This window comes from Pongo pygmaeus, chromosome 1, assembly GCF_028885625.2.
Source record: "Pongo pygmaeus isolate AG05252 chromosome 1, NHGRI_mPonPyg2-v2.0_pri, whole genome shotgun sequence".
Lineage (NCBI taxonomy): Eukaryota > Metazoa > Chordata > Mammalia > Primates > Hominidae > Pongo > Pongo pygmaeus.
In genome coordinates this window covers 108,603,628-108,622,374 of record NC_072373.2, presented here as the reverse complement: position 1 = coordinate 108,622,374, position 18,747 = coordinate 108,603,628, and the positions used below count along the sequence as shown (strand labels likewise).

The 18,747-nt window shown below is 45.1% G+C and overlaps 1 protein-coding gene and 1 non-coding gene across 2 annotated transcripts in view; both read right to left on the bottom strand.

Annotated features, from left to right (window-relative positions):
• LOC129015142 (neuroblastoma breakpoint family member 11-like) overlaps positions 1-18,747 on the bottom strand; it is a 2,260,169-nt gene that overhangs the window by 586,937 nt on the left and 1,654,485 nt on the right. Inside the window, 1 exon segment of the mRNA XM_063663940.1 lies at positions 17,829-17,861. Within this exon segment, the coding sequence (XP_063520010.1) occupies positions 17,829-17,861 (33 nt within the window).
• LOC129022609 (U1 spliceosomal RNA) lies at positions 6,897-7,060 on the bottom strand. The gene has a single exon (XR_008496487.1). It is a non-coding gene; the product is annotated as a U1 spliceosomal RNA (small nuclear RNA).

Below are 18,747 nucleotides of genomic sequence, written 5' to 3'. Positions count from 1 at the left end.
GATCCACCCGCCTCGGCCTCCCAAAGTGCTGGGATTACAGGCGTGAGCCACCGCACCCGGCCAACAAATATTAAGTTTCAAGCTGTAAGACCAGAAGGGTCCATTTCTAGGTTTATCCAAAAAAGCTACATATGGGACTGTGGGGTGGTTTTCAGACCAAGAAAGAAAAAGATTGTGCAGACCAAAGTCTGCAGTTAACCAAAGAAAAAACATAATTTTCTGACCAATAGGATGTATGGGATCAGAGAATGACCAGGCTATAGAAGAACTGTTTTTTGTCCTGAGCATAGGGGAAGGATGAAGTTGCACCAACTAAGGTGGAATTAAGCTGCAGATGGGGAAAAATCTGGATTTTGGTTCAGAGCCCTGGGGTCTTCCTTGAAAGAAGAACCTTGTTTCGGTTTCTGCATCTCTCTGAGTCCTTTTGGAGGTTGAGGATGCTGAGGTCTTGGTGCTTGGCCCCCTCTAGCCCTGAGTACTTCCCCTCCTGCAGGGCAACCTGGCCCAGTACCCAGGTCCCAGCTCCAGCGACCATTTCCCCCTACTTTGCTCCTAGCAAAGTCCTGCAGAACCGCTGTCTCCCTCTTTTGGATAAAGCAGAGAGGAAATGACCTGTGTGGAGGGAATCAGGGGCTGCATCTGCACGGAGGAGCTGAGGCAAGCAGGGCAGTTGCGGTCTGTCAATGTAAAGGACATTTGCCATCCAGGAGGTTGGGCTGTTATTATTAATTTTTAAAGTTGTCAATACAAACTTCAGGGAAATTTGTCTTCTTACTTGTAGGAACCTCACAAGACCTCCCATCTTATATTCCAGGGAGAATTGCTGCGTATTACATGAACAGATATGTGAGACTGCCATTCTGACCTGCAGGCCTCGATGCCCTGTGCAGGGGCACCAGGGCACTGGCAAAGCCCTTTCCATACAAAGAGCAAGCGTGTTATGTCTACAACCCAACGGCACCAGTTCCAAGTACAATTTCTACTTGGTTCTATGAGCTGAGTACATGTTCCCCCCAGCTCAGAAATCCTACAAACTCCCATGAATGCTATAGGGAAAAGCAGGGGCTAGCCAGGTGTGATGGATCATACCTGTAATCCCAGCAGTTTAGAAGGCCAAGGCAGGGTGGATCACTTGAGTCCAGGAATTGGAGACCAACCTGGGCAACATGGCGAAACTTCAACTCTTAAAAGAACAAAACAACAACAACAACAACAACAAAACAAGAACAGAAATTAGCTGGCTGCGATGGCTCGTGCATGTGCTACTCCAGAGGCTGAGGTGGGAGGATCGCTTGAACCAAGATCCCACCAGATACAGTGAGACTCTGTCTCAGGGAAAAATACAAACAAAAAAAAAGAGGCTCTGTAAGAGGTGACTCCGGGGACAATGGAAAAACACTAAGGTTTTCAAGTGGTGTTAAAAGCCAGTAGGCCTTGGGGACCATTGAGCAATCTACAAAGCAGAGAAGCCTAGATCCCTGAGCTCTGCCCGCCAAGTACCACCACAGCTAACATGACAGACCTCCCCCACAGAGACTGAAATTTGCCTCCTGAGGAAACAAGTGACTACAGACATCTGTCCCAGGACAGTAAACAAGAAAATAAGGTCTCACAAAAACAAAAACAGCTGACCACACCATACAATCAGAGACCAAGCCTGCAACTATAGGTGAAAAAAAAAATGCTGTCTATTATTCATATCATGAAAGACCAGGGGAAAGCACGAACGCAGTCCCCTACTACTGTTGCCGGAATCAGGAGAACAAAGAGACCAATGGGTGGAACAGAAGGATTTTATTGAGTGCACTCAGGCCTAGCGTGAGCCCCGAAGAAAGACAGGGCTTGACTTTTATACACACTTCTGAAAGGGGGTTGGCTAGTTTGAACGGTGCAGCAGGAATCTGATGGTGCGAAACTCGCGGGGCAGGCAAGAGGGCTTACAGAAGCAGAAAGAAGGCAGTTAATCAAACTGTGACAGGTCTTGCAACGCAAGCATAGCTGGTAACCTTGCAGCTGCACTGAAGGGAAATCAGGAACTTTACAAAACTTGAATAATGAGAAGTGGCAAGGGGGAAAGAGGAGGCGGTAAAGGCATTTGTTGTTTTTCCTCTTATACTTGCTGGGGGCAGACCGTGTTGACAAAGTCGCTGGAAAGCACTGTCAGGGATGTAGCTTTATCAGATAGTATTGTCAAGGATCTGCTAGGCTCCATCCACTGCAGGCCTTGGGGGTCCGCCAGGTACAGGAAAACTTGTCTTTTCATTGTAACTTCTGCTTCATTGCTACAAATTATGCAGCTGAGCTTCCCACGTTAGAGGAAATGACAGAACAGCATACTTGGAATGAAATAGGTGAGAGTCACGTTTAGAATAAGCCACTTTAGTAACCATAGCATTTGCCCTGCTAAGTAAGTAAGATCCCACATATCTCCGCCCCGCCACAGCTGCATACCCCTCATCCTTTAAACGCACAGTCACTTGCCCCGAGCACCACTCCAGCCAATCCCCAACCACCCCGAGCCCTCCTAGCCCTAACACACAGCTGGGACTCTCATGTCCAGCCAGCGGTCCTGGACTTGCTCCTACAGCGCGGGAAATCCTTCGTGGCGAAGCAGCAGCCCCTGCGCTGCCTCATCTACATAGAAACGCCTTATCGGTGATGTCACCGACAGTGCCTTTCCCAATCTCCTTCTGCTCTTCCGCCCCACCCTCCGCCTCTCAGCCTACCAACCCGCTGCCGGAGCCGGCGGAGGAAGTGACGTCTGCTGTTCCACCTCTCCCTCCCGCCCTTGTCCTTTCCGGAGGTGCGCCCAGACCCCGCATCTAGTATCCCCCAAAGAAGCGACTACTTAACCTGTGTCCTGCGGAGGACCCTTCTGGCGGCCAGCTGGAAGCTGTGCGCGGGTCTTCAAATAGTGGCTTTTAATTCGCAGACTAAAACGTTTAGGATTACAAAGAAAACCGTTTCCTTTCAAAGCTGTTTATCTTTGTGAAGTAGCATTTTGCTTAAAATTGGAAGCCTTTCAATATCAGAGAGAAATCATATCTATGAAACTAGAGAGGCTGCTCAGATGACTGCAAACCAGCCATCCTTGCTGGTTTTACCAGTAGTAGTGTTATAAAGAAAGTTGTCCAATTTCATGAGTCTTGTAGGTTTGTTTTTTTGTTTTTCAAATACAGTATTGTACAAAAAGGAAGCAGAATGTGGTTGCTGTCTCAATGTAATGCCTCTCTGGGCCTGAGAATTTGGAAAGGCTCACACTCCTCATAGAAGTTCTCTTCTTTCCTCCTTCTCCCTTTAGATAAAAAGTCTTTTTTTTTTTTTTTTTTTTTTTGAGACGGAGTCTCGCTCTGTCGCCCAGGCTGGAGTGCAGTGGCGCAATCTCGGCTCACTGCAAGCTCCGCCTCCCGGGTTCACGCCATTCTCCTGCCTCAGCTTCCCGAGTAGCTGGGACTACAGGCGCCCGCCACCACACCCGGCTAATTTTTTGTATTTTTAGTAGAGGCGGGGTTTCACTGTGTTAGCCAGGATGCTCTCGATCTCCTGACCTTGTGATCCGCCCGCCTTTGCCTCCCAAAGTGCTGGGATTACAGGTGTGAGCCACTGCGCCCGGCCAGATAAAAAGTCTTTCTTGAAAGCATTGTCGATCAAAAGCTGTATCCCTCCTTGCCAGAAAGGCTCATTTCCAGATAGTCCTGTCCCACACTGGGGGCAGGGGAGGAAAGGAGCCTTCTCACTGAGGAACTTTTAACAGTACCCAGAAGCTGAATTGGCATTACAGAATGGGGGTGGGGGTGGGGGGGGGAAGACAGAGAGATCTCGGCCAATTCTATAGTTGCTGTCACTTGTTGAATCATCTCTAGTCTTCGGAGTACCATGAATTTAGTTTCTCAAAAGAAGTAAAACAATGAGAAATACATAACATTAATAATTTGACTAGTGGAGATATAATGCACACAAGAATGATAATCACAAAGAGAATCTATATCCTGAAACAGTAAGGGAACCTATTCCATTAGGCAGCCAACTGAAAACATCAGGGAAAACATCAAATCCCATTTCTTCTTTAGTGATTTCTTGTAGCCAAGTGGCTTCTTTTCTAATTTTTTTTCTAGAGAAGGTTCTACTGCATGGGAAATATTTATGTATACGCAACAAAAGGTATTTGCCACCACACATACATCTCCCTGCTCAGCTAAATATATCATCTAAAGTGATGTGATTATCTAGTACAACCTTAGCCAGTGAATAAATAGCTTTTTATTGAGCTGCAAAAGAGGCCGCAGTTTCGTCAGCAATGTTTTTCTTTCTTTTTTCTTTTTCTTTCAGAGACAGTGTCTGTCTCTGTGGCCCAGGCTGGAGAGCAGTGGCGCCATCATAGCTCACTGCAGCCTCCAACTCCTGGGCTTAAGTGATCCTCCTGCCTCAGCCCCCGAGTCACTGGGATTACAGGCCAGAGCCACCATGCCTGGTTTTCATCAGCAGTGTTTCCTGAGGTTACAGAAAGATTTTTAATCCTGGGAAGAAACACTCCCTTGAAGCAAAAGTGTTCTCCCCCCAAAAATGCAAGGAGCTATCTTCTTGATAGCCAGGCAGATAATTCTCAGGTTTTGCCCCCACTGAATCACTATCCAAAATAGAGCAGTGGTCATGCCTAGTGAAAAGTTTGAGGGAACTCGCCCAAAGTTGGGTTTCTTCAGATATATGTGTATATATATGTATACATATATATACATATATACACATATATATACATATATATACACATATATACATATATACATATATATACACACACATATATATATATATATATATCTCCAAATATCTTAAAGACACTGCCCTTCATCATTCCATGCCATTAGACATTTATACGACCATGCATGGGGATCTCCTCCACACAAAAATAAATGCTGGTGCAGAACAGGTAAGTGTACTGTAAATTGAGTACATCAGCTTTTGGGCATTTTAAACCATGGGTCAGACATGTTAGAGCAAGAGGGCAGGTTGATAGCAAGAGGGAGTGTTTTTCTTTCAATTTTCCAATAGCAAAGTGATGTTTGCCACTGTCATTTCAGAGTGAGGTGACAAATTGTTGTTGTTGTTTGGTTTTGTGGGGTTTTCTGTTTGTTTGTTTTTGAGACAAGGTCTCACTGTCCCCCAGGCTGGAGTGCAGTGGCATGATCAGGGTTACTTCTGCCTTGACCTCATGAATTCAAGCAAACCTCCTTACTAATCCTCCGGAGTAGCTGGGACTACAGGCACGTGACACCACACCCTGGGGTGTGAACTGGGATTTGATGTTTTCAGTTGGCTCCCTAATGGAATAGGTTCCCTTGCTATTCTGGAATACAGATTGTCTTCATGCTTACCATTCTCGTGTGCATTATATTTCTACTAACCTGCTATTTTTTTTTTCTTTTTTCTTTTCTTTTCTTTTTCTTTTTCTTTCTTTTTTTTTTTTTTTTTTTTTGAGACAGAGCCTCACTCTGTTGCCCAGGCTGTATTGCATGCAGTGGCAGGATCTCAGCTCACTGCAACTTCTGCCTCCTGGGTTCAAGCGATTCTCCTGCCTCAGCCTCCTGAGTAGTTGGGATTACAGACATACTGACATATACCACCACGCTGGGCAATTTTTTTTTTTTTTTTTTTTTTTGTATTTTTAGTACAGACGGGGTTTCGCAATGTTGGTCAGGCTGGTCTCGAATTCCTGACCTCAGTTGATCAGAAGTAGGTGAGGTCAGAAAGCGCACCCTGGGAGAGGCTGGCAAAATGCCGAGAACCGCCATCGCTAGGCCTGGGGTTTTCTTCTGTACTGAAATACTACTATTCATGTAGTGCAGGGACAAAACCAATTAGATACTTCTGGGAGTTAAAAAGAGATGAATTTACAGTGCCATTTGAGAAGGGGTATTAAGGAATTTGCCAGGGTACTGACGCATGTCAGGTGCAAACCGCAGGTTGAGAGAGAGCTGAGTATTTTCTGTCCATGAAGGCGATAAGCGGGGGCTTGAAGAAAGAGGGACGTGGGAGGACACTGGCGCCAGAAATAGGAAAGGGCTGCTTGGGAGTGGGAAGGATGGGTCGGGGTGCTATCTAGAAAGTTGCCTGACAGTGGATGTAGGATGTAGAAGCGAGACATCAAACAAGAAGCTGTCGCTTAAATAAAGTCTGAAGAAAGACTAGATATGTAAACGGCAGGAGATAGTAGGGTAACTGGACCCGTCTCCTCATAAAAGTTCCCGCCTTATATTTCAGGGAGGATCGCAGCGCATTTCGGCCAAGACAGGTGAGACTGCGGTTCTGACCTGCGGGCCTGGATGAATTGCGTTAGGGCACCTGGGCTCCGGGAGAGCCGTTCCACTCCACAAAGTAAGCGTGTTATGTCTGCAAACGAACGGGGACACTAAGAGCCCCAAAGGCTCTGCTTTCATCCCAAAGAACAGCCCCCGTCTGCGTAGTTTGTACCTGGCTCTATGAGGTGAGAACACATTCCCCGCTAGCATAGAAATCCTACAAATACTCCTGACGGGGCTGCGGTTAGAAGGAGACGCTGTGTAAAAGGTGACTCTGGAGGCTAGAGAAAAACACGAAAATTTCCACAGAGCGTGAGAACCCAAGAGACTGGAGGACCATGGATCAATTTCTGCAATAAGCGGCCTTATGGGCAAAAGGAAGAGCTATGCAGTCTTCGCGCTAGTCAGCTTGTGATAAACAGGCTCACAATGGCTGACACTTCTTACTTCTCCAGCGAGAAGGACGGCGACATGCCACTTCCTATTTTCCCGCCTCCTGACTGCAACAGTAACGTTTAAGGGCACCACCAGAGACACAAACCAACAGAAAGGAAGAGCACCACTGAACGTACACTCTACTCTTTAAGCCACGAAAGAGATCAGGGGAAAGCGCGAACGCAGTCCCCCACTACCACAAATTATGCAGTCGAGTTTCCCACATTTGAGGAAATCGCAGGGGTCAGCACATCCGGAGTGCAATGGATAAGCCTCGCCCTGGGAAAACCACCTTCGTGATCATGGTATCTCCCCTGCCAGGTAAGTATGAGTTCCCGCACCTCCGCCCCGCCACAGCCTCACACGCCTCCCCCTTTACACGCACGGTCCCTTGCCCCGCGCACCCCCGAGCCCTCCTAGCCCTGACACACAGCTGGGACTCTCAGGTCCCACCAGCGGTCCTGAATCGGCTCCCACGGCACGGGAACTCCTTCGTGGGGAAGCAGCATGTGGCGAAGCAGCAGCCTCTGCACTGCCTGATCTACATAGAAGTCGCCCTATCCGTGATGTCACCGACAGTGCCTTTCCCAGTCCCCGTCTGCTCTTCCGTCCCACCCTCCGCCAACTCAGCCGACCAACCCACTGCCGAGCCAGCCAGGGGAAGTGACGCCTGCCTCTCTCTTTTTTCCCTCCCACTTCCCTCATCTGTTCTCTCCCAAAGAAGCTGGTCCTTAGCCTCTATTGCGGAGCAACCTTTCGACGACCGGCTGGAGCCTGGGCACCCTTCTTCAAATAATGGCTTTTAATTCGCAGACTAGAACGTTTAGGATTTCAAAAGAAACTGGTTTTTTTCACGTCCTTATCCTTGTGATGAAGCATTCTGCTTACATATATTTATGTAATGTTGGGTTTCTTCAGGTATATATATACACATATATATCCAAATATCCTAAAAGACACTGCCGTTCATGATTCCATGCCATTAGACATTTATAGGACCATGCATGGGGATCTCCTCCACACAAAAATAAATGCTGGTGCAGAACAGGTAAGTGAAATTGAGTACATCAGCTTTTGGGCATTTTAAACCATGGGTCAGACATGTTAGAGCAAGAGGGCAGGTTGACAGCAAGAGGGAGTGTTTTTCTTTCAATTTTCCAATAGCAAAGTGATGTTTGCCACTGTCATTTCAGAGTGAGGCGACAATTTGTTGCCGTTGTCTGGTTTTGTGGGGTTTTTTGTTTGTTTTTTAGTTTGTTTTTTGAGACAAGGTCTCACTGTCCCCCAGGCTGGAGTGCAGTGGCATGATCAGGGTTACTTCTGCCTTGTCCTCATGAATTCAAGCAAACCTCCTTACTAATCCTCCCGAGTAGCTGGGACTACAGGCATGTGACACCACACCCTGGGGTGTGAACTGGGATTTGATATTTTCAGTTGGCTCCCTCATAGAATAGGTTCCCTTGCTATTCTGGAATACAGATTGTCTTCGTGATTATCATTCTGGTGTGCATTGTATTTCTACTACCCTGCTAATTTTTTTCTTTTTGAGACGGAGTCTCCTCTGTCGCCCAGGCTGTATTGCATGCAGTGGCAGGATCTCAGCTCACTGTAGCCTCCACCTCCTGGGTTCAAACGATTCTTTTGCTTCAGCCTCCTGAGTAGCCACCTGGCAAATTTTTGTATTTTTAGTAGAGTTAGGGTTTCACCAGGTTGGCAGGCTGCTCTCGAACTCCTGACCTCAAGGGATCCACCCGCTTCAGCCTCCCAAAGTGCTGGGATTACAGGCATGAGCTACCACGCCTGGCTCTCAAACCATTTTAAGTAAGCAAAGACAGATTTGTCTGGCTTTTTAGTACATTGCTGAATTATCCTTCAATCTATATTTTTAGGAAGGACCTGGGGAATGGCAACATGCACATATTTGGCTAAAATGTGAACCTTTCATGTTCTGCTTCCGTCTCTTTTTGAAAATCCTTCCAATTTGCCTTTGGCAACCAGTTAGTGGCTTTGCCTTCTTCCCTAGAATGTGAATTAATTGATAAAGGTCAGAATATTTGGGCTCAAAGGTTTCGACAGTTAAGTCGAATTTTCTGCCAAAGCCTACAGGATCTTGGAGCCTGCTTTAGAAACAGAAGAATGAAATGTATTTAAATTTAGATCAGGGAAGTCCTTTATTTTATTTTATTTTATTTTTATTTTTATTTATTTATTTATTTATTTATTGAGATGAAGTCTTGCTCTGTTGCCCAGGCTGGAGTACAGTGGCGCGATCTCGGCTGTCTGCAAGTCCACCTCCCGGGTTAATGCCATTCTCCTGCCTCAGCCTCCTAGGAGTAGCTGGGACTAGAGGCGCCCGCCACCAGGCCCGGCTAATTTTTTGTATTTTTAGTAGAGATGGGGTTTCACCGTGTTAGTCAGGATGGTCTCCATCCCCTGACCTTGTGATCCGCCCACCTCGGCCTCCCAAAGTGCTAGAGTTACAGGCATGAGCCACCGCGCCCGGCTATAGTATTCTTAATTCACATTTTGGTGAAGCGGTGTACACAATGGTAGGCTCCCCTCCTCCTGTGGGTTTGGGTTTTACCTTGAAAGGGGCTGTCAGAACAGAAGTTTCAGGGAAGGAGCCAGAGCCCTGGGGACTTTCCTCAGGTGATGCTGATGGAAGAAGAGGCAAGGCAGGACAGGAAGGCTCCGATAAGAAAGACTATGCAGGTGCAGGGTCAGGAGGAGAAGGAGCAGTTGGAGGCGAAAGAGACAAAGCCTCCTCACTATTTCTCAATTCAGAAAACGTGTCAGTTTACCTCCTTAAGCTTACTTCCTCAATGGAGGCAATTTTCTTAGTTCTTTTTTTTTTTTTTTTTTTTTTTTTTTGAGATGGAGTCTCGCTCTATTGGCAGGCGGGAGTGCAGTGGTGTGCTCTCGGCTCACTACAACCTCCACCTGCCGGATTCAAGCAATTCTCCTGCCTCAGGCTCCCGAGAGCTGGGACTACAGGAGCCTGCCATCGCGCCCGGCTGATTTTTGTATTTTTAGTAGAGACAGGGGTTTCACCATGTTGGCCAGGATGGTCTCCATCTCTTGACCTCGTGATCCGCCCACCTCAGCCTCCCAAAGTGCTGGGATTACAGGCATGAGCCACCGCGCCCGGCGCAATTTTCTCAGTTCTTTTAGAAATTTTAGAAATTTAGAAATTTCTAGGTCTCATTGGAAGTAAGTCTCCCATTTAATTTGTCTGGTTCTAAAACCAAATTTCTGTCTTTTTGTTTTGTTTTGTTGTTGTTGTTGTTGTTTTTCAGACAGAGACTCGCTCTGTCGCTCAGGCTGGAGTGCAGTGGCGCGATCTTGGCTCACTGCAACCTCTGCCTCCCAGGTTCAAGCAATTCTTCTGCCTCAGCCTCCTGAGTAGCTGGGATTACAGGAGCCCGCCACCATGCCCGGCTAATTTTTGTATTTTTAGTAGAGACAGGGTTTCACCATGTTGGCCAGGCTGATCTCGAACTCCTGACCTCCGGCTCCCAAAGTGATGGGATTACAGGCGTGAGCCACCGTGCCCAGCGTAACCAAGATTTTTGAACCATTCTAATTTGTCAAAAGAGTCACACTGATTTTTTAAAAAATAACGTAATGGGCCAGGTACGGTGGCTCACGCCTGTAATCCCAGCACTTTGGGAAGCAGTAGCGGGTGGATCACGAGGTCAGGAGTTCGAGACCAGCCTGACCAACATGGTGAAACCCCGTGTCTACTAAAAATACAAAAATTAGCCGGGCGTGGTGATGTGTGCCTGTAATCCCAGCTACTGAGGAGGCTGAGGCTGGAGAATTGCTTGAACCCGGGAGGCAGAGGTTGCAGTGAGCCAAGATTGCACCACTGCACTCCAGACTAGGTGACAGAGTGAGACTCTGTCTCAAAGTGAATACATAAATAAACAAATAATAATGTAATGAATGTTTTCATCATTTACATATTAAATAGATGAAGGGGTGGCCTGCCCCTCCACACCTGTGGCCGTTTCTCATCGGGTGGAATGAGAGACTTGACAAAAGAAAGAGACACAGAGACAAAGTATAGAGAAAGAAAAGTGAGCCCAGGGAACCGGCGCTCAGCATACGGAGGACCCGCCCCGGCAGCAGTCTCTGAGTTCCCTTAGTATTTATTGATCATTATCGGGCGTTTCTCAGAGAGGAGGATGTGGCAGGACAATAGGGTAATAGCGGAGAGAGGGTCAGCACGAAAACATGTGAACAAATGTCTCTGCATCATAAACAAGCTAAAGAAAAAAGTGCTGTGCTTTTGACGTGCATATACATAAACATCTCAGTGCCTTAAAGAGCAGCATTGCTGCCCACATGTCCCACCTCCAGCCCTAAGGGGGTTTTCTCTTATCTCAGTAGATGGAATATACAATCGGGCTTTACACTGAGACATTCCATTGCCCAGGGACGAGCAGGAGACAGATGCCTTCCTCTTATCTCAACTGCAAAGAGGCCTTCCTCTTTTACTAATCCTCCTCGGCACAGACCCTTTACGGGTGTCAAGGGTGTCGGGCTGGGGGACGGTCAGGTCTTTCCCTTCCCACGAGGCCATATTTCAGACTATCACGTGGGGAGAAACCTTGGACAATACCTGGCTTTCCTTGGCAGAGGTCCCTGCGGCCTTCTGCAGTGTATTGTGTCTCTGGGTACTTGAGATTAGGGAGTGGTGATGATTCTTAACAAGCATGCTGCCTTCAAGCATTTGTTTAACAAAGCACACTCTGCACAGCCCTTAATCCATTTAACCTTGAGTGGACACAGCACATGTTTCAGGGAGCACAGGGTTAGGGGTAGGGTTACAGATTAACAGCATCTCAAGGCAGAATTTTTCTTAGTGCAGACCAAAATGGAGTCTCTTATGTCTCCTTCTTTCTACATAGACACAGTAACAGTCTGACCTCTCTTTCTTTTCCCCACATTTCCCCGTTTTCTTTTTGACAAAACCAGCATCGTCATCATGGCTCATTCTCCATGGCTGCTGTCTCTTCAGAGCTGCTGGGTACACCTGCAGACTAACAACAGACAGAACAGGCACACAAGGATTAATATGAAATTTATAATGGTAGTACTTCCCATGGTCTTAACCCAAGCGACAGGGTTAAGAATTGCGAGGCCATCAGTAACTCCTGCGATTGCCTCAGTTCCTGGTACCAAATTTAAATGGGCTTTTGATGCTTTGAAAATTTGGTCTTTTAATTTGGAAATGTCTAAAGGGAGATTATCTTCTCTTCCCTGTAGGTGGCATCTAACCATGTCCCAGTGATGCTCAGACTCATTATAAACTTGGGGTGTAATACAAAAATCTGACGTATTCCAGTCACACTGTAACTGGAAACGATGTTCTAAGCTCATGAGCCTATCTCCCATCCAAATGACAGTTCAATATCATTAGTTTGATTTGCCAATTTTTGATCAATACCAGATTGTGAATTCCAAAATCTTGTAGAATTTTTTTGCCAATTTTTGTTTGTTTGTTTGTTGAGACGGAGTCTTGCTCTGTCACCCAGGCTGGAGTGCAGTGGCGCGATCTTGGCTCACTGCAAGCTCCACCTCCTGGGCTCACGCCATTCTCCTGCTTCAGCCTCCCGAGTAGCTGGGACTACAGGCCTCCGCCACCACGCCCGGCTAATTTTTTTGTATTTTTGTAGAGACGGGGTTTCACCATGTTAGCCAGGATAGTCTCGATCTCCTGACCTCATGATCCACCCGCCTCGGCCTCCCCAAGTGCTGGGATTACAGGCATGAGCCACCGCGCCCTGCCTTGCCAATCATTAACAAAGTTTACTGACTGAACAGAAGAGTGCGGTGCAACTCCTGCCACAGCAGCTGTAGCTGTGACTGCAATTAATCCCATAATCACTGCAATTAAAGTAAAAATGAATCTTTTGGGTCTGTTTAAAATGCCTTTTAATACTTCGGTCAAAATATGGATGGATGGCGAGGCCTCCCACGGTTCGTCCATGGACACAGGGATCCACATGCCTTCTCTTGCTCTCACCAGCAGAATATGGTGCTGCCAATTAAAAGTCGAATCAATGCAAGTAAACAATCTGCAATTTTCACAGGTTATAATTTGAGAGTCTGGTTTAATAACCATATTTCCTACAACTAGCATATAAGGGGGCTTTACACAACTTTGTAAAGGAACTGTTAGACTGGAATTTAAGTCGATAGTATAAAATGGCTTACGATCTCTTGTTTCTAAAGTTTGATTCCCAGACCAAATTCGGATGCGGTATGAGGCCACAGTAAGCCTCCATAATTCTGGATGTTCAGGACCAGAAACAGGACTTATTATTTTTGGTCTTGGGGTAGAGATTCCTTTTTCTCCCCATTCCGAAGGGTAGAAAGACTGTCATTTTTTATGCTTATGTTTGTCTAAACTTTCTGTTAAGTCACCATCGACAGCTGGACTAACCTGTGCACTGGGACACGATTGAGTTTGTCCTGTGCAACTGTGGTAGAATTGACCTCGAGGTGTCCAATCTATGATAGTTCCAAATTCATTGTTTTGTAATATCACCACACTATTGGCCACACATTCTTCCCAAAGTAAAACTTCTGTGTTTTTTGATCCTTTGGGAACTTCCTTGGGGCAAGGTTTCCCTTTAGGTCTAAATTTTAATGATCTTTGATAAGAAAAGTCTTGTAAATAATTTACCTGTGGCCTGAGTGACATTCCAATTACCAAGTGATAAGTAAATCTACTGGTGGGACTGACAGTAGGTACTCCTACCAACCACTTTTGGATTGCAGGCATTAAACATCCTGGTGCTCTCCCTAGGCAAATAGGAGGATAACGATACCCATTGGAAATGTTTATCATCCCTTCTTCCTCAGGATTTGCAGGGCAATGATCATCTGTGGGGCCACGTACCCATACACTATCATTAACATATACCTCGGTAGGACTATCCATCCGTGCGACTGGTGTTTCCATCTCCGTGGAGGCGCTTTTCTTTGCATCTCCGATGGGTTCATTGTAGAACTTCAAATGTCTAGTGGGTATCCAAACAGGAAGCTGATTTTCTCCTGGTGAAACACAAGCAAAACCTCTCCCCCACGTTACCACCTTCCCTATTTCCCATGTCTTATTTTTGTTGTCTTTCCACCACATCAGTTTTCCTTCATGTGGGCTGTTCTTTTTACCAGGAAGATGTTGTTCTGCAGAAGCAGTAGTCTGATTTCTATAAATGTTTAAAAAATTTAAAGTATAGAGTGCTAGATTAAGTGGCATCTGAGGAGTGGTACACTCCTTACTGTCTTCCTCTTCTTTTTGTTTAACTAATTGAGTTTTGTCAGGCCTCTGAGTGCAAGCTAAGCCATCACATCCCCTGTGACCTGCACGTACACATCCAGATGGCTGGTTCCTGCCTTAACTGATGACATTCCACCACAAATGATATGAAAATGGCCTGTTCCTGCCTTAACTGATGACATTATTTTGTGAAATTCCTTCTCCTGGCTCATCCTGGCTCAAAAGCTCCCCTACTGAGCACCTTGTGACCCCCCACTCCTGCCCGCCAGAGAACAACCCCCCTTTTTCCTTTACCTACCCAAATCCTATAAAATGGCCCCACCCCATCTCCCTTCGCTGACTCTCTTTTCAGACTCAGCCCGCCTGCACCCAGGTGATTAAAAGCTTTATTGCTCACACAAAGCCTGTTTGGTGGTCTCTTCACATGGACGCACATGAAAAGTTTTGAGTGTTCTGTTAGTTCTTTCAGCTATGGCCTGTCCTTGGGAATTATAGGGAATTCCTGTTGTATGTGAAATTTTCCAATGATTTAAGAATACTTGGAAAGCTTTACTACGGTATCCTGGTCCATTGTCAGCTTTAATTTTTTCTGGAACTCCCATTACAGCAAAACAAGATAATAAATGTTTTTTAACATGGGAAGTACTTTCTCCTGTCTGGCAGTTTGCCCATATGAAATGTGAATAAGTATCAACTGTTACATGAATATATGATAATCTTCCAAATGAAGGTACATGCGTGACATCCATTTGCCATAACGCATGAAGACACAGACCTCTGGGACTAACTCCTGCCTCTTGAGTGGGCGGGTGTAGGACTTGACACTGGGTGCAATGTTGTACGATATCTTTTGCCTGAGTCCATGTGACATCAAATTTGTTTTTTAATCCTGCTGCATTTACATGAGTCAAAGCATGAAGTTCTTGTGCTTTTATGAATGCAGATGATACCAGTAAGTCAGCTTGTTCATTTGCTTTAATTAAAGGCCCTGGTAAAGTAGTGTGTGCTCGAATATGAGTAATATAAAATGGGAAATTTCTTTTTCTTACAGTTTGTTGTAATAAATTGAACAACTGGTTTAACTGATCATCCATGCTATATTTAATTAGAGCTGTCTCAACATCCCTTGTAGCCTGTACTATATACGCAGAATCTGATACAATATTGATACGTTGACTAAAATCTTGTAACACTGTAATGACTGCAACCAACTCTGCTCTTTGAGCCGATTGACACTGAGTTTTGATTACTCGCTCTTTTGGCCCTGTGTAAGCTGCTTTTCCATTGCTGGAACCATCAGTAAATACTGTCAGAGCATTTTCTAATAAAAGTTCATGTCTGGTAATTTTAGGTAAAATCCAAGTAGTCAATTTTAAAAACTGGAAGATTTTTGTTTTTGGGTAATGATTATCGATAATTCCCACAAAATTAGCAAGAGCAATCTGCCATGCACCAGAATTGATAAAGGCTTGTCTAACTTGTTCCTTGGTTAAAGGGACAACTATTTTTTCTGGGTCATTTCCACACAGTTTTATGATTTGTAATCTTGCCTGACCAATTAATGTAGCTATTTGATCCAAGTACAATATAAAAGTCTTAATTGTACTGTGAGGAAGGAATGACCACGCCACAAGATCAGTATTTTGAACAATGATGCCTATTGGAGAACGTGCAGTAGCAAAAACCAGAAGTTGGAGTGGGGCTAAGGGATCTATTATTCCGTTTATTTGCACTGACTGAATTTTTTCTTCCACTAATTTAATTTCTTTTGTTGCCTCTGGGGTTAATATTCTTTTTTTTTTTTTTTTTTTTTTTGAGACGGAGTCTCGCTCTGTTGCCCAGGCTGGAGTGCAGTGGCACGATCTCGGCTCACTGCAACCTCTGCCTCCTAGGTTCAAGCGATTCTTCTGCCTCAGCCTCCCAAGTAGCTGGGACTACAGGCATACACCACTACGCGCTGCTAATTTTTGTATTTTTAGTAGAGACAGGGTTTCACCATATTGGCCAGGCTGGTCTTGAACTCCTGACCTCGTGATCCGCCCGTCTTGGCCTCCCAAAGTGCTGGGATTACAGGAGAGAGCCACCGCGCCTGGCCTGGGGTTAATATTCTTTTACTACTTAAGTGTGAGTCTCCTCTTAAGATAGGGAACAAATTTGACATGGCATAAGTAGGAATGCCTAGAGTTGGCTGAATCCAATTAATATCTCCTAACAATTTTTGAAAATCATTTAATGTTTTTAATGTGTCTTTTCTTATTTCTATTTTTTGTGGCTTAATTTTTCTATTTCCTATCTGCATCCCTAAATAATGAAAAGGAGTAGAGCTTTGAATCTTACCAGATGCTATTGCCAGTCCTGCGTTGGCAACCTCTGCTTGCAGAAATGTATAACATTCAATTAATGTGTCTCTCATTTCTGCAGCACATAAAATATCATCAACATAATGAATGATATAACAGTCTGAAAACTTGTCTCTAACTGGTTGAAGAGCTCGACCTACGAAAGTCTGGCAAATAGTTAGACTATTAAGCATTCCCTGAGGTAACACTTTCCACTGAAACCTTCCTGAAGCAATCCTTTTTTACCATTAAATTAATTAAATTAATTAATTAAAGGCCAGCCTTTTGGGATCATGGTCAGAGAGGGCAACCTGGGTTGGAGAGGCCCCATGGGTTGAATTATGGCATTTATGGCCCTTAGGTCAGTTAACATATGCCATTTGCCGGATTTTTGCTGAATTACAAACACAGGAGAATTCCAAGGCGAGAATGAAGACTCAATATGTCCCTTTTCTAACTGTTCATTTGCTAATAAATGTAAAGCCTCCAGTTTTTGTTTTGGTAGTGGCCACTGATTTGCCCATACCGGTTTTTCTATTTTCCAAGTTAATGGAATGGGTTTAGGAGGCTCTACAGTGGCCGCCCGTAAAAATGATACCTATTCCTTTTCTTTCTTGATTTCTTTCAGTCTCAGTTGGGACTTTAATGCCATGTTCATTTTTTCCTGGTCCCTTTCCTGGACCAGGAAGATACATTCTATCTTCGTCATGATTTTTTGACTCATGGGGCTGTATAATGGAGTGGGCATAGTGATTTCTGCACCCCATTGTTGTAATAAATCTCGACCCCACAGATTAACAGTAATTGAAGTAATCGTTGGCTGAACAGTACTTTCTTGATTGTCTGGCCCTAAACAATGTAAAATCATGTACTTTGATACACTTCTGAGGCTGTGCCTACGCCAACAAGTCCTGTAACAGCCTTTTGGTTAGCCAATTTTTTGGCCACTGATTTAAAGCAATGATAGAGACATCTGCTCCAGTGTCTACTAACCCTTTGAACTGTTTTCCTTGAATAATGGCCTTACACACAGGTCTGCTCTCTGAGACCCGACTTGCCCAATATGCAGCCTTTCCTGTCAGATCAGTGCTTCCAAACCCTCCTGTTCTTTTTATCTCACTGTTTCCAACCTTAATATAAGGCAGGAGTAATAATTGAGCAATTCTGTCTCCTGGACTGGCACTCCAAGGAATTGGAGAGCTAATAACCAATTGAATTCCACCTTTATAGTCTGAATCAACCACACCAGTATGAATTTGAACTCCCTTTAGATTTAGGCTTGATCTTCCTAAGATTAGTCCTACAGTCCCCTCAGGCAGTGGGCCACATACCCCTGTGGGGATTTTTTGTGGGGGCACCCCGGAAGCAGAGAGACTGCTTGTATAGTACATAAATCTACTGCTGCACTGCCACTTGTGGTGGGGGACAATTGTTGTATTGTGGTAACTGGCTCATTCCCTGAGGCACTTGGGACAGTGGGGATTGTTGTCCCTGAAAACCCTGAGGAACAAAGGGCTGAATTGGGAATGCCCCAGTTTGTTGTGGGGCCTGAGGCTGGCCCCTCTGCTTGTGTCCTGACAATGGTTGCCCATTTCTATCAAATTTAGGATGACATTGACTAGCCCAATGTTTTCCTTTTTTACATCTTGGACATAAGTCAGGTGGCTCTTTACCTGTTGTCGTAGCAGCTTGAATAGTTATATTCTGTTTATTTGAGACTGGGGATTTCTTTTTTAGATGACCAATTTGACCACAATTATAACATTTCCCTCCAAATGTTCTAACTTGTCCTCCTAAAGCAACTCCCGTTATTGCTTGAGCCATAAGCATAGCTTTATGCATAGCTCCTCTAATTCCATCACAGGTTTTTACATACTCTGAGATTACATCTGATCCTGTGGGAAACTTTCCTTTTAATGGCTTAATGGCTGATTGACACTCAGGATTGGCGTTTTCGTATGCCATCAACTCCACTATGACCTTTAGGGCATTCTCATCAGCAATTGACTTATGAGCAACATCTTAGAGCCTTGCCACAAAATCAGGGTAGGGCTCTTTAGAGCCTTGTCTGATTGTATTGAATGGGGGGCAGGCGGTTCCTGGGTCTTGGATTTTTTCCCAGGCCCTAAGGCAGATAGCTCTAACTTGCTCAATGGCCTCATTTTGCATTAATGCTTGTTGACTAGTAGTGCTCCAATTTTGACCTGTTCCTAATAGTTGATCTGCATCTATGTTAACTGGAGGATTGGCAGCCCTATTTCTTCGGACCTGTTCTTGTGCCCCATCAATCTACCGAGTCTTAAATTGTAAAAATTGAGAGGGTGAGAGAGACGATTTGGCCAGAATCTCCCAATCATAAGGGATGAGTCTATGTCCATGAGGAATG